The sequence below is a fragment of the Anas platyrhynchos genome, chromosome 1 (assembly GCF_047663525.1).
Source record: "Anas platyrhynchos isolate ZD024472 breed Pekin duck chromosome 1, IASCAAS_PekinDuck_T2T, whole genome shotgun sequence".
Taxonomy (NCBI): Eukaryota; Metazoa; Chordata; class Aves; order Anseriformes; family Anatidae; genus Anas; species Anas platyrhynchos.
This window is the reverse complement of record NC_092587.1, coordinates 122,633,628-122,647,839: the sequence shown is the minus strand read 5'-3', so window position 1 is coordinate 122,647,839 and position 14,212 is coordinate 122,633,628. Positions and strand designations below refer to the sequence as shown.

The window sequence follows — 14,212 nt, the reverse complement described above, 5'->3', positions numbered from 1 at the left end:
GATTTTGCGCAATATCTGATTCCTTAAACTTTTCCTCCGACTGGGCAGTGCGTAGCTTTCCAGTGCTGTGAGCCTCCTTCAGCTTCATCGCGCTGTCCAGAGAGAGGTGGCAGCTTCGTGCCTGGTTTAAGGGGGTAGCCGTGATGCCAGATTACCGAGAAATTTAAGCCAGGGGCTAAACTCGAGGTGTTTTAATTCTCTCCCATCTTGTTTAGGTTTTGCTGGGCATTATGAGAACAGCAGCGAAGCTGCTTTGTTGCCAAGGTGACTTGTAAATGTTGCTGAGGCAATGCTCGTATGGTGCATTTCCATAGCACAAACATGATAAATTATGGGATGCATATGTCATGAGTCAGAGAATTGTGCAGAGATCAAGTGATTTAAGCTATTGGCACGGACACGCGCATCAATAGGGGCATGTGACGGTCGCATGTCGGTACCAGCAGCGCTCTCGTAGCCGTATTGGAAATCATACTGAAGTGTGAAAGATTGAACACGTCCTGCGCGCCGCCAATTTCTTCCTCGGGGAGCCTAATTACCCGCTCGTCTAATTTTACAGCGGGGAGACGCTCCCCGTTTAATCCTTACCCAGGGAAAATAGGACCTGGTGGGTTCAAAGCCTGATCTTGGGGCGTGAGGTCGCGAGGAAAAAGTTAAAGCAGTTTATAGGTGTGAAAGCAAAGGCTGCGATTTGCCAAAGCGCTTGCGGCTGGTCTTCAGCATCGAAGCGAGCTGCCCGTTCGCATGGTAATCCACGTCTCTTTTTTTTTTGTTGTTGTTGTTGTTGGGCTGTGGATATGCCTGAACAAACTCAAGGTCGGAGCAGTAAATATGTCCTTTGCCCTGGTCAGTCATTACCTTCCTTCGACGGGACATAGTGCAAAAAAAAAAAGAGGGAAAAAAACAAACAAACAAAAAAAAGTCCACCCAAGGAGATGGCGGTTTGTTTGTTCAGGCAGAAGGAAACAAATCTGGAAAGTTCCCAAGCAGGGATGCTTTGAGGGGGAAAAAAATGAAAATAAAAAAGCAAGACAAAATCAGCCACGTTTCCTCTGCCCCGTGGGACGCTCTGAATTCGATGCTGAAGGCGCCTTGCTGAATTTTTTAATCGTGGTGTGATCTCGATGCTGGGTAGTGGTTTTTAGCGTTCGGCTGGTCGTTAAGGTGCCGGGATGAATCAAGGGTGTCTTGCATAAAGGAGCGCCGTACCAGGTTGCTCCGGGGAAGAGGAAAAGCTGTTTATAGCTGCCATGTTATTTGAACAAAAGAATTGCAGCTTAAACGCTAAGATGTGTTTCCTTGTTTGCATTGCATGGGAGGCCCCGGTCTCCGCCAGCTGACCGCAACAGGAAGATGGAAAAACGAAGGACAGTTTGTGCGGGTGGTTGTGTTGTGTGTTTTTTTTTTTTGTTTTTTTTTTTTTTCGGCTGCCTGTGTGTGTGTAACTGTTTCTCGCGAGGTCGCAGCCGGTGCGCCGAGGAAATAGGGCTTCGGGCAGGAACCGTACGTGAAGAAGCCGCGGCTTAATTCTTGCTCGTCTGTAGTTTTGTAGGACGGCAAGAAATGGTTTGAGGTGTCGGTGCTGGTTCTCACAGCTGTGGTGAGAGTCGCGAGCGCTTGAGGGTTGAGGAAGGAACACGTGTAAGAGTTTAATCTCCTTACTCATCGAGGTGTGTTGCTATGAGAACTCCGCATTTATCCTATGTTTCGGGCTACCTCTTCGCTGTTTGAATAATGATGATACGAAAACCCAAAGCGTTCTGTTGTTGTTTTTCCTCCTGGGGCAGGGAAGAGGAGGTTGTAGGTACACGGGGGTGGGGGACAGAAGCAAACAAATTCTTCTTGTCGAGGGCACGAGATAGGCTTCCTGCTGATGTTTCTCCCTTAATATGGGGCAGCGTTTTGGCTGGTCCAGGTTGCTGGCAAAACACTTCGAGAGCAGAGTGGAGCCTGTGTGAGCAGAGCGTGTGCTCCTCTGCTGGTCTTGCTGGGGAGAGAGACCCCCAGAGAGACCCGTGGTGGAGGCAGGGCAGCGAGGGCGCATCCTGCGTGGTGCCCCAGCCCCACAACGTCCCTTCCCGTAGCATCCTGCCCCCGTAGCACCTCAGCCCCATCGTCCCCCGCTGTGGCAGGCTGGTTATGCAATGGGGATTAGCGAGCCGAGCCGAGAGGTCGCTGGCTTCACGCTCTCAGCCGCGGGAGCAGGAGCGGGTGCGCGCCGTCCTCCGCAGCCCGCGAGCAGCGCCGGCGGGGGAGAGCTGCCAGCCGGCGTCCCTGCCCTCCTTTTCATGTCTGCGGGCGGGCGGCGCGCTGCCTGGCCGTGCCAAGCCCTCCTCGAGTCGAAAAGGAATTAATCCGAAGCCGGTCGCCCTCGGTGGCGGCAGGCTGGAATTAGATTGCTGCTTCCTGCGAGCCTCGGAGATTAAGAGCATCCAAGCCCTCCTCGGGCTGCTGCTGCTTCCTCTTCTCCGGGGACTGCTCGGGATGTGCCTGCCTTTTTTTAGGGGCAGGCAGCGCCGTGAGCAGGAGGGCTGCCCCAGCCTGGGGATGGCCAGCGGGAGCTGTGCTGTGGAGCTGCTGCCGGGGCCAGAGAGCCAAAATTACCATGTTCCCTTACGGCGAAAAATGTAAACCAAAATCTGATGGAGGTGTTTTTAACGGGATCCTTGAAAGGCACACTGCTCTGTAGTGTGAGCCACGGCTGGTGTGCTGCACGGCCGCTCCCTGCCCCGTGCGCGAGCGCGGTGTGTTTCCAAATTCTGCCTGGCTCTGGGGGAAGCAGGGTCACCAGATAGCAGCGTGGCCTGAAGGTCCTGATGCTCGCCTGGAGAAAGTCAGCTTCTGTTTGGATTTTTCTTGGCCAAATATCTTCCGCTGTTTTACGAAGCAGCCCTGCGGGCAGCTTCCCAAGCGGTGTAAAACGATGCTCTTGGGTCTTCCGGTGCCTGCAAACAGCTGGGTGGTACTCGGAGCCTTTTCCAAGTTGTGGTGAAGAAAAATATAATCAGAGATTTTTTTTCTTTCTTTCTTTTTTTTTTTTTTTTCTTTCCCTGCCTGCCCTTTCTGACAGCAGGCATTTCAAGGGTGGTGGTGAAACCAGGAGGAAGGTGCTCTCCAGATCTGGTGGGATGCGCTTGGGCTGCACCCCGGGGTGCCCTGGGGAGGTGTGGTGGGGCTGGGACCTGATGGGAGGGCAGAGGGGCTGGGAAGGGGGGCAGCCCCCGCCTGGCGAGGGGGAAGAGCAGAAGCTGGAGGCAGGCTGCGAGGAGGAGGAGGCTGGGGAGGCTCGGGGGGAGGAAGGAGATGTCTGCACGGCTGGGGATGGGCGCGAGTCCAGCTGGGAACCGGCAGATGTATGAACGGGAAGGGAAGTGAGGAGGAAGGGCGAAGAGGAAGAGGGACTGTGAGCTGCCAGGACGCAGGAGGGAGAGTAGAGGCAAACAGCAGCAGGCGTGCGTGGAGAAAATACAGTTTTTAGCCATGAGGGCTAAATAGAAAGCTGATGAGCAGCCACACACTCTGTACCGCCTCTGCCTACTCATTTGGTTAAGCCAAAGAAAGACTACCCATTCAAGATGATGATGAAGTGCCATTTTAAGTCAAGCATCCATTTAAAATCACTTGAGCTGTCCCTAACTTTGGGGGAAGAGAGCTGGGGGGGAGGTGAAGGCACAGCAAGCCTGGCAACGTGGTATTTTTGTGCCAGTTTGTCAGGCCGCTTTCCGGGAGGCTTTTCAAAGCTCACCTGGTTGCTATTGCTGGGAATACTCCCTGAATAAGTGAGGTCTTTTTTAAAAGGAGGTGATAAAGATCGTGTGATATACAGCGACTGGCTGATTGCTTTAAGTGAGGAAGCCTTTTTATAACCTTGGATTCAAGTAGAGCTTTTTGCAAAATATCATAGCTATTCTTAGTGGTATTCCTCTGAATATGTGTGCGTGCGCCGTTTCCCACTTACATCTCCAGAAGAAGGGACAAATGCTTTTAAGTCAGAATCTGCATTTCGATGCGCGAAGTTAGGGAAAGATTATGAATTAGTGAAAAACTAATACTTTGCCATCGTCAGAAAGTATTTTTGAAAAGGAAGTCGTCGCAAAGTGAAGTGTGGATTATTACTTACCAAGGTTTTTGGGGGCGAGGTTGCATGCTGAAAAGGGTCTGTGCTTTTGATATCTAAAGATGTTTCTTTATTTAAAAAAAGCATATTGTGATGTTTCTATGGCTACAAGTATTGTGAATTTTGCACTTCTTAAAGTGATTTAAAAAAACGGCACAAAGTATTGTACTTTCGGGGGATTTGTACTTAGCTGTTGAGACAACTGCCGACTTAGGCTGACCAGAGGAGATTTGTTCTGAAGTACAATTTCGTATTTATTTGCATGCCTTGTAAACCCTAAGCCATATAGGGATGACATTGAACGGATCGGAGAGCGTAGCTTTCTCACAGTGAATCCTTTTGCACTTATGTCTTTTTTATTCGTTATTTCTAGGTACTTTTGCCAGTGCAGAAAACAACCAAGGTCACTTTCTTGAAACTCCGGAGGAAAAAGATCTCTCGAATGAGAAATGTTACTTAGAGAGACACTCTATATATGAGAAAGCGGAAGACCAGCCAGCAGAAGATATTGGCCAACATCCATGTCCACGTCTGGACAGGAAGCGTAAACACTCTGGTGAGAGAGTGCAAAACGATGGCAGCCAAAACGAAAGCTTTGTGGACGAGCTGCAGGATGAACTCATGTCAAAGGCAAAAAAGAAGAAGAGCTCCAAAGGTAGGCTGGCGTTTTGCTGTGGTCTCCCTCAAGGAATGTCTCGTGAAAGGAACGTCCCTTTGGCTTAATGTGTTTCCATTTTTGAACTTGATAGTTACTAATGTGAGCACTGTCATTTCACTTGAAATTATATATATGTATATATATGTATGTATATATATATGTGTATATATATATATGTATATATAAAAACCTCGGTATATGAGGGTAAAGCACTAGTCGTTGGACACTGGAGCCACAGCAGTGCGAGTTCCTGTAGTGCATGTAACCCTTAATGAGCGAACCTTTAAAATGCATAGTGTGGTGGTAAAGCTGAGACTATATGCCCCGAAAGTGAAATGTAGCTTTTGTTTTAAGTTGAGGGGGCTTTTTGATTAATTTTTAGTTATTTTTCCATTAGATGACTGGCCTGAGAGGGAAATGACAAACAATTCCTCTAACCACTTAGAAGAGCCCAATTGTAATGAGGTGACCAACCTGAAGGTGTGCATTGAATTAACAGGGCTCCATCCCAAAAAGCAGCGTCACCTGCAGCATCTTAGGGAACTATGGGAGCAGCAGGTGTCACCAGAGAGATCCCCGTCCGGCAAGTTGGGCCGGCAAAGCAGGAAAGATTTAGCTGAGGCTGTTCAGCCAGAGGCCACTGCAAAGGTCAAAGACTTCACAGAAGAAAGGCACACCAAGAAAAGGTCAGAGGCCAAAAGCAATAGAAGTTGGTCTGAAGAGTCCCTCAAAACAAGTGACAATGAACAAGGTATGCAGAGACTACTAGGGCAACCAGCTGGCTTTAGCATTTACAGTGACGCATGCTGCCACCGATGTTAAGGAATTGTCGAGAGCTTTATTTTAAAGATATATCTCTCTATCTATCTTATCTATCTTTCTGTAGATGTCCATTTGTATAAGCACTGACACCTCCTCTCTAAGAGTTGCACCGTAGCTGATATTTGGCAGACAAGCAAATGTGTTTGTGTATGTGCGTGTACCTACGTGTTCGTGCGTGTGTGTGCCTTCTGGCTTTCCATAACCCCTCCGGAGATAACGTGGAGATGGAGATTGTGCCTCTAGAGGAGATGTGGGGGGCGTACGACGGTTCTGGGCCGGGGGGGAGCGAGCGGGCTCTTAGGACACGCGGGAGGGAGCGTGTAACGAGGTGTGGGGTGGGGTTGGGTTGGGTTGGGGCGGCGGGGACCCCGTGAAGCAGCGTCAGGACAGCTAGCAGCTCTGTCTGGGGAACGCAACGCCTCCATCACCCTCCCTGCTGCTGGGCTTCCCTGCCTTTCCCGGGGCAGGAGCAAGGCTGGTCTTCCTCCCTCGGGGATGCCTGGCTGGTTTGTCCTGGGCTTGCTCCACGTGCGGGTGCTGAGGTCTTCCCAGTGTCTCTGTCCTCAGGAGTCACCTCCTCAGGAGCATCAGCTTTCCTTGCCTTGTCTCTGGCAGCTTCCCTCCCTCCCTCCCTCTCCTCCTCCAGCTTCTCATCCCTCTTTTCTGCTCAGTCCCCGTGGTGGGGAGCTCTGAGTTGGTCGTTTGGGCTCCTTCAAGGGCTGGGAGCTTCATCAAGCCTTCATGTCCCTAGCCAGCCTTGCTTGTAATCCATCCGAGACCCCTCGAGAGGGAGGAGCACAAGGCAAGTGGATCTGTTGTCCCGTGCCGATGGAAAGGCTGAGTCCAGGTTGTCCTGCGCTTTGGGACAGTTTTCCTGGGTGGCATCTCCAGGTCGCAAGCAGAACTAATGGCATCTCTTCTGTCCTAAAGCTCCCCACCCATCTTTCCCCTCATTAGGATTACCCGAGGGCAGAAAACCCCAAACTTTGATGCTTATGGTTGGGGAAGGTTCTCCAAAAGGATTTGTGGAAGGGGAGATCAAAACTTGGTTTAAAGGGAGCTTTCGCTCTTCCTCCCTTGCTTTATGTGCCGCCTTGGTGAGCGTGGTATCAGCTCAAACATCCCTGCCCATCACCTGCTCCCCTTTGTACTTTCAGAAAAAGATATCTTGTAGAGATGAAACGAGGGTCGCTAACAAGAAGGCACACCGTGTGAGGATGCTCTAGCTTTCCCCTGCAATGCCTCTCATGGTAGCAACAGGCTTTCCCATACACACGACCCCAGGAAATCAAACAAGGTGCCTCCCGATTTATGCCTTTTCCCCAGAGGTATTCAGATTCAGTCACCCCGTGGCTACGAAAAACCTGCTTTTGGGAGCCTCTAATAAACCCATAAACCTGACTAAATCGTGCCTCGCCAGCCATTGTGCCGAGGCACTGGAGATCACTCAAATCACTTATCGGCGCTCCCCCAGCCCCACTGAAGTGTAAACCTTTTAGTCTCCTTTTCTGCAGCTCACTAGGACAGGGAGATTTCCCCCCCGCTGTGCAGCAGAGCATCCTCTGCGGGGTGGTCACACTGGGATGAAGACTTCTGGCTTTTCCTTCTCTCCCGGGACCTGCCCTCAAACTTTTCTCCAACACATGGCTCTCAAGCGGGTGTTTCGAACACGGGAACATCCCCTGTGGCTTGCAGCTCTTTTTCTCTCTGTGTCTGCAAACAGGCACTCCCAGCTCCCAGGTGGTGCCCGCAGGTCCCCGGCCAGCACAGGAGCCCTGATCCCTGCGGTGACCCCATCCATCACCCCTGGGAGCTGGGCTGGGGACGGGAGCTGGACACGGCAGCCTGCAGCGTGGTCCTGTGGGCTGGGGAGCTAATTCTGCTCTGAGTCAGGCTCACCACAACCCACATCACTCAGAGGCCTGGTTTTACTTTTTTTTTTTTTTTCTTGCATGGATATTAAGGGGATATCCTTGCTCTTGTTTCTTCTCCCGTCGCGCGTGTCGTGGCCAGGAAGATGGGCTGGGATTTGGGGATGAACCGCTTGCCTTTTTCTCAGCCCGCATGCCTTGCGTTTCCTGGGCTGATGCTCGGCTTTTTCTGGAGAGCGCTGGCCTTTTGCAGCGTTATTGATCCCGAAGCTCCTGGGCATCGCTTCGCTGCTCTTCATCTCCCAGCGGCAGCGCACATTTGGCCCCGTGCCTGCTGTCACCACCACGGAGGTCAGAGCAGAGCACAGGGTTCACGTGAATCCTGCAGGCTTGGAGCACGCGTTTTGGGTGGTGATTAAACTTCCACGGCATCCCTGCAGCGGTTTCGGACTTCCCCTGCCCTCACCAAACCTCATTGCTGCTTTCCATCTTCATGATTTTTTTAGTAAGTCGTTAAGGAGATAACGACGATGCTTCTGTATTGGCGTTGGGCTTTTCCCGTGCTCCCCCAGCCAGGTTAGTTGGGAGCAGGAGGATGAGAAACGCTTCTCTGATATCGTGCTGTCCGCAGAGTCGGAAAGACGACCTTGCATCAGTAAGCTCAGCCTACGACTGGAAGGCATCTTGTCTGATCGCAGAGCCTGAAAAGTTTGTGGATTTTTGCTGAACAATCTGCACATCATGTGTCCTGTAAATCCCCTGACATCTGGTTGGCAAGCCGCGGTGTGCATTTTTTTTCTAGAAAGTGGCTCTGAAGAACTGAGGGATTTCTGTTTTCATCTTTAATCCAGAAAGCCTTCTGCAAGTTGCATTCACAGCTCTATTTAAGGGAAGACAGAAGTACGAAGCTGCCCACTAAGAGTATTCTAGATTTTTTTATTTATTTTTTAACCAACTGGCTCTGGATCGAGTCCCTTTAAATAAAGGTGTCTGTTCTCGGAGCAGCCTTGTGCCTTACTTGCTCCTGCCATCTCTTCTGCTCTGAAAGCAGCATCACTTCAGAGGCTCCTCAGAGCCTTTTTCAAGTGCTCCGGGTTTTTTTCCGCACCTTCCCTCGATGGTGTGGCATTGTTTGGCTGAAGTGTCCCTTCCTTCCCAGCAACCTTTAATTCATTTTTTTTTCTGCAGAGGAGTTGCTTCTGAGGTCACCTCAATTCTCTTCCCGAGGGAAATTCTGGCTATAAAAAGTCAACTTTCTTGTCCTTGTTTTGTTGCAAAAAAAAACCCCGCTCGCGCTCTGAAAAGGAGCACCCATGCTCTTTGCATGTGGCCCAGATTGTGGGATTCAGCTTGTTCTAACTCATCCGCCGAGAAAACCCAGCCCTGCACACATCCTGCCACGGGCTGCAGCGCGCTGCCGCTGGCCTTGCCTCGCCTCCCAGCGCTTTCTGCTCTCGCAGCCTTTCAGAGAGCACAGCCGCCGGCTGCTCCTGCCCCGTCCCCGTCCCACGCTGTGGATCGCGGGCGTGCACGGGGCTTCCCACATCGCCTCTCGTGCTCTTGTGCTGGCTTCGAGGTCAGACCGCTGCCAGGATGATGCTCCCCCTCCTCGTGCCGTGGGTGCTGTCCCACAAAGACCTCTCCCCGCTCCTGCATCTCCTCCTTCTCCCTCCTTCCCCCCAGCCCCGCAGCTCAAGCAGAGGAGGCAGGGAAGCCCAGCAGGGCGCGGGGTGAGGGAGCAGTTGGTTCCCAGCCAGACGAGGCAGTCCCAGGTAAGGACCGGCCTCTTCCCGCAGCAGGGCAGGCTTTTGCCCCCGCGGCACCCGCAGGCACGGGTGGCGGGGAGTTTGGCGTAGCGATCTCTATCAGAGCATCGCGGCGATTAGCCGGCGTGGCGTTGCAAAGGCGCTGTTTACAATTCGAATGCGGAACGCTTTAAAATATTAATGATTTGAAAACGTAATTGGTAGATCTCTTAAGCAGTCAAGGAGCTTGTGTTAAGTGCTAGCAATATGTTTTGCTTTTAACACACCATGCAACGTGTAATGCCTTTCCTTCCCGTTTAGGCTTGCCTGTATTCCCAGTGTCTCCGCACATGAAGAGCCTTTCATCCACCAATGCAAACAGCAAAAGGCAGGCTCAGCCAAGCTGTACTCCAGCCTCGAGGTTGGCTGCCAAACAGCAGAAAATTAAAGAAAGCCGGAAGACAGATGGGCTGTACACAGATGAAGAGGAGGATTTCCAACCTGCATCTCTGCTGCAGAAATACTCCGAGTGTGAGAAGCCATCAGGGAAACGTCAGTGTAAAACAAAACACTTGGCACTGCAGGAGAGGAGAAGGAGGTCATCCCTGACAGGGGATGACACCACAGATATCGAAAATGCTGAAGATAAGGTATCTTTATTTAGACTTAATTGTCCACTAGCACCTCCGAATGCAGAGCCAGCCTGCTTAAAACTGCCGCGCTGCCGTGCATGCGGGGTAGCGGTGGTTCCCTTCAGACGTTCCTGCGTATGCTTTGCACATTTTGTGTTTCCTTTTCTTAACCTGCCCGTGTTTAAGCTGCTGTTGCGGGTATTGAGGGATCTTGCATTTAAAAGCTGTAGCAGCGCTTTCGTAAAAAATTCAGTGCGAGCAGAGGAATGCAATTCTCTGCCGGCAAAATGCAATCCCCTCGCCGCACTGTAAAAGCGAGGAGGGGAAGGAAAAAAAAAAAAAAAAAAAAAAAGAAAGAAACGACCTAAACAGATAACGATTTTGACAGGTTACGGTAATGAGGAAGGTCAGGAAGCGACCGGAGCCCGCTTCAGACTGCGACACCTCGCCGGCCAAGCCCTACGAGCAGAAGCTGTTCGAGCGCCTGCAGCAGCCCCCCTCGCTGCCGCCCGCCCCCCAGCCCTCGCCGCTGCAGGTGGCCAGCCCCCCGCTGGAGACCACCCCCAGCCGGCCCATGCCTCCCGAGGCTCGCAGGCTGATCGTCAACAAGAACGCGGGCGAGACCCTCCTGCAGCGGGCAGCACGCCTGGGCTACGAGGTGAGGGCCCCGGGGGGCTTCTGTCACCTGGGGGCACGGGGTGGGCAGGATCCCGCAGGAGCGAGCACGGGGGGAAGTTTTATTAGCAGCCCTCGCTTCTGTTTAAATGCAAACCATCTGCAAGCAGAACCCGTGCCTTTTTTTTTTTTTTTTTTTTTATAAGTCGGTAGGGTGAGCTTTAATGAGCCGTGTCGTTTTGGCCTTTGTTAGTTGCGTGTAGGTTTGGAGCAGGCTTTTATTTCTTCCGCTCTTTCCTCCGAGGAGCCGTCGGGTGTGTGGCACAGGGTGCAGTGCTTAAAGTGTCCTCCTGCGTGATCGGGTGCGTTGCAGGAGCGCTCCACGTGTTTTATGCTTGCAGGCTGGGGCTCCTCCGCGTAGCTGGAACAGCGTTGTCTGATGAAACAGCCCCCCTGTTGCTACAGAAATCAGGAACTGATGAATCCGCCAGCTCGGCTGTTTTGAAGCATGCTTTTATTTGGGCAGGGTAGGTGTGAGCGGCGCTGTCGCTCAACCTGGGGTCTCGAGGAGAGGCTGTTGGATGGGATGGTGAACGGAGACCTGCTTGACTTTGGGGCTGAGGCTGAGCCCTGGCGGGCTGGTGGCATCAGCTCTGGTGCTGCTGGGGCCTCAGGGATTTTTTGAAGCCTGGAAATTGCTTTCATGCAGCTGGGGAGCCTGGGCTGGAGGGAGGCCTTCTCCAGCTCTGGCAGGCAGAGCGCGTTGGAAAGCTGGAGCGTGCCCTAAGCAGAGCTTCTTCCAGCTCAGGGCACTTGGGCTGGGAGGAGGAGAAGCAGTTGTTACAACGTTGCTATGGTAATCTTTATCATTTAAATTATTTAAGTTCCGACAGATCGAAAATTTCCTATGGATCCCAAACCAAAACGTAGCAAGCTGTCGGCGCGCGTTTCCATCCCTTGTCCGTGGGGCAAGCGCTCTGGCGGGTAGCTATGGGATGCTGGGTGCTCTGCCTGCTGAGGTCAATGCGAGCTGCCCCAGAGATGTGTGATGGGCCAGGGTTTTGCTCCAGCAGGGGCCGAGGGCTCTGCCTGCTTTGCTAGCAGTGGGAGCTGGCTGCAGCACCGGCCCGTATTGGGGTGGCTGTGAAAGCGCACGGATGCCAGGGCTCTCCAAAGTGAAGGTCTTGGGTAGCGTTGTGCCCTCAGCAGGCATTTCCATCATCGTTTGCTTAGGGAATTTGATTTTCTGTCACGAGGGCGGCTGACTTGAACTCACCCAAGAAGGGGAAAAGCCTGGTGGGTGTGAGCTGTGGCTCTCGTCAGTGCTGCCCGAGGACTGGGGCGCAGAGAAAGTGCAGAGCTGCGGCCCCGAGGCTGCGTGCAGGCAGTATGGCACACGGTGCTCGGCTCTGCACATCCCATGGTCTCAGCAAAACCGAGGCAGCAGGAAAGGTTTGCGTTTCCTTCACGAGGCTTCCTCGCCAGGCACTGCTTAATCGGGATGCGAGCAGCCCATGGCAGCCTATGGCCGGGCTTGAATCCATTACGTTTTCCTCATCTGAAACAAATGACTTGAGATAATGGTAGTCTTAAAACTGTAATTTACTGTTTGCGATGGGGGAAAAAGGAGGGGGAATTACAGGGAGCAAAAAGTCTTTTTGGAAAAAAAAAATATATTACAAAAGGCTCGAGTAAATAACGTGATGCAAAAGGAAACACGGGTTGTCTTTGTGCCGCGTGTTGCTTTTTAGTCTGTGCCTGGACTTGGGATCTCCTCCAGTGGGTTTGGGAATAAATCCTGGCTGGAAAGGCGATGAAATCAGGGGAATGCGTGGTGTATGGTAGGAGTGGGGAAAAGGTGTTTGTTTCGAGGGGTCTGGATGCCTGCAAAGGTGGGTTCCCGCGGCTTGCACCGATTCTTGTGGCCATTTATGATTTGGCTAACGAGCTGCCGGCTGCAGGAGCGGCGGTGGCCCAGAGCTGGCTGGTGACGTGTGAGCTTGGCTCTTCGGGTTAACCGAGAGCGATTTTCAGACTGCTGGTTGGAGTGGAGCACCTGAACAGGGACTAAATCGCCCCGTGGCAGCCTCACAGCCTTTCTCCAACCTTAGCCAGAGGTGCTCGTGAAACCAAAAGCGTGTTTGTGGCACCACATGTTCCTCTATTGGGTGGCGATGGCTAATTTTTTTTTTGGTAAATTGAATAAATCATGTTAAAAAAAGTTAATGAGGCATTTAATTAATTAACAATGTAGAGTTTTATGGTCTTTATGGTTACATTTTGTGGTTAATGACATTCTTCTTATAGCCTCTTAACGTGGAATTGCCCGACAAAATTAGCGTTTTCGGCCGGCGGTAGGTGTTCTGCCCTAGAAGCAGCCTTTGCTTTCCATGAAAATAGACGAAAGGCCTTTTTCTTATTTCGAGCTGCAGAATCTGTTTTAAATGGCAACTGCGTGCTGAAAGCAGCCCTGAATACGGCCGCCGCTTCTGCTACCGATAGCCGCCCGCTAATTTGCCTCGCGGGGTGGTCTGGATTTGCAGGAAAATTTCTTGCCTCTAGGGTATAATTTCACACCGCCCTTTCTCGCCAGCTTTGGGAAAGCGCAGGGTGAAGAGCGTCCTTCCTGGGCTGCTTTTTGGCTTTTGGGGGGGTGAGAGGGACCACCAGAAGCCGCCGGGTGGCAGAGAAGCACCCCGGGGGCGTGGGATGGGGGCGGCAGGGAGGGATGCTCTCGCGCCCGGGACTGCAGCTTGCTGGCTCGCCGCTCTTCTCCTTCGCCTGGTTGGTGAGGGCCTGCTAAAAGAACAGCTTCATGCTGTATCCTGGATACCAGTCCTCGGGTCAGGGATACCGAGAGCACGGCTGATTGCGGGCTTTCCGGTAGATTTGGGAACTGGAGGGATAAATGCGTCGCGCCCGGCGGTGGTTTCATCCTCCTGTTCCGACAAAACAAACGCCCCCCCCCCCCTTCCACCCCACGCTGTACCCCGTAATCCCCGAGAGCAGCAAATGCAAAATTAATGGCTTAATCTTGCCACGGGGGCTGCCTTGTATGTGCAGCATCACTTAGAGATGCGTGCGTGCACGTTTTTTATTTTTTATTTTGCGTCTGACACAAATCGAGGAAGACTCGCACCATCCCAAATTTTTGGTTGAGTGATGGAGCAGTCATTGTTTCGAGGCCACGCGACGGCGTAGAGCTCTGAGCCCGGCCCGGGCTCTCAACCGTGGTGTATTTGACTGCAAGATGAATTGCGTTAAATTCACATGGCTTCCCACAGCGCCGGGTTAGTTATTGGAACCTGGCGCCTGACTCTGGTTCTGCATGCAGAAAATCAGTGTGGGTGAAAATGGGATTTCCCTGATCTTGATAGAGCTGGGCTTTTTTGTTTTGTTTTGTTTTGTTTTGTTTGTTTGTTTTCCAGCAGTAAAACTGTCCTTTGTGTGTCTTAAATGTGTTTTGTTTCGGATCATGTGCTTTTTCTTTTTAAAACCGAACTGACGTGGGCCGTGCTGCCGTTGCGCGTGCAGAATCCGGCGCCCAGAAATGCAGATGTCAGAGCAAAAACCTTCCTGCCGCTTTCACGTGTGGAAGCGTTGAGAAGCGGCAGCTGGGAGCCCTGCCTGGGAAATCTGCACGTCCCCGGGCTCCTGCGGCGATGGGAAAACCTCTCCGCAGGACGCGGGGCTCTCGGTGCCGCGCTGCAGCCTTGTCTGCTCCTGACAATTGTGGTGCCTCCTGTACAAAC

At 52.2% G+C, this 14,212-nt stretch overlaps 1 protein-coding gene across 7 annotated transcripts in view; it reads left to right on the top strand.

Annotated features, from left to right (window-relative positions):
• The window catches only part of BCOR (BCL6 corepressor), a 72,020-nt gene that overhangs the window by 48,520 nt on the left and 9,288 nt on the right, over nt 1–14,212 (top strand). For 4 of the 7 annotated variants that reach the window (XM_038171165.2, XM_038171154.2, XM_038171176.2 and 1 more), the window contains 4 exons: nt 4,491–4,772; nt 5,173–5,526; nt 9,535–9,863; nt 10,234–10,503. In XM_038171165.2, the coding sequence (XP_038027093.2) occupies nt 4,491–4,772; nt 5,173–5,526; nt 9,535–9,863; nt 10,234–10,503 (1,235 nt within the window). The remainder of the gene's footprint in view (nt 1–4,490; nt 4,773–5,172; nt 5,527–9,534; nt 9,864–10,233; nt 10,504–14,212) is intronic. The other 3 variants (XM_038171190.2, XM_038171181.2, XM_038171195.2) reach the window with 2 other exon arrangements.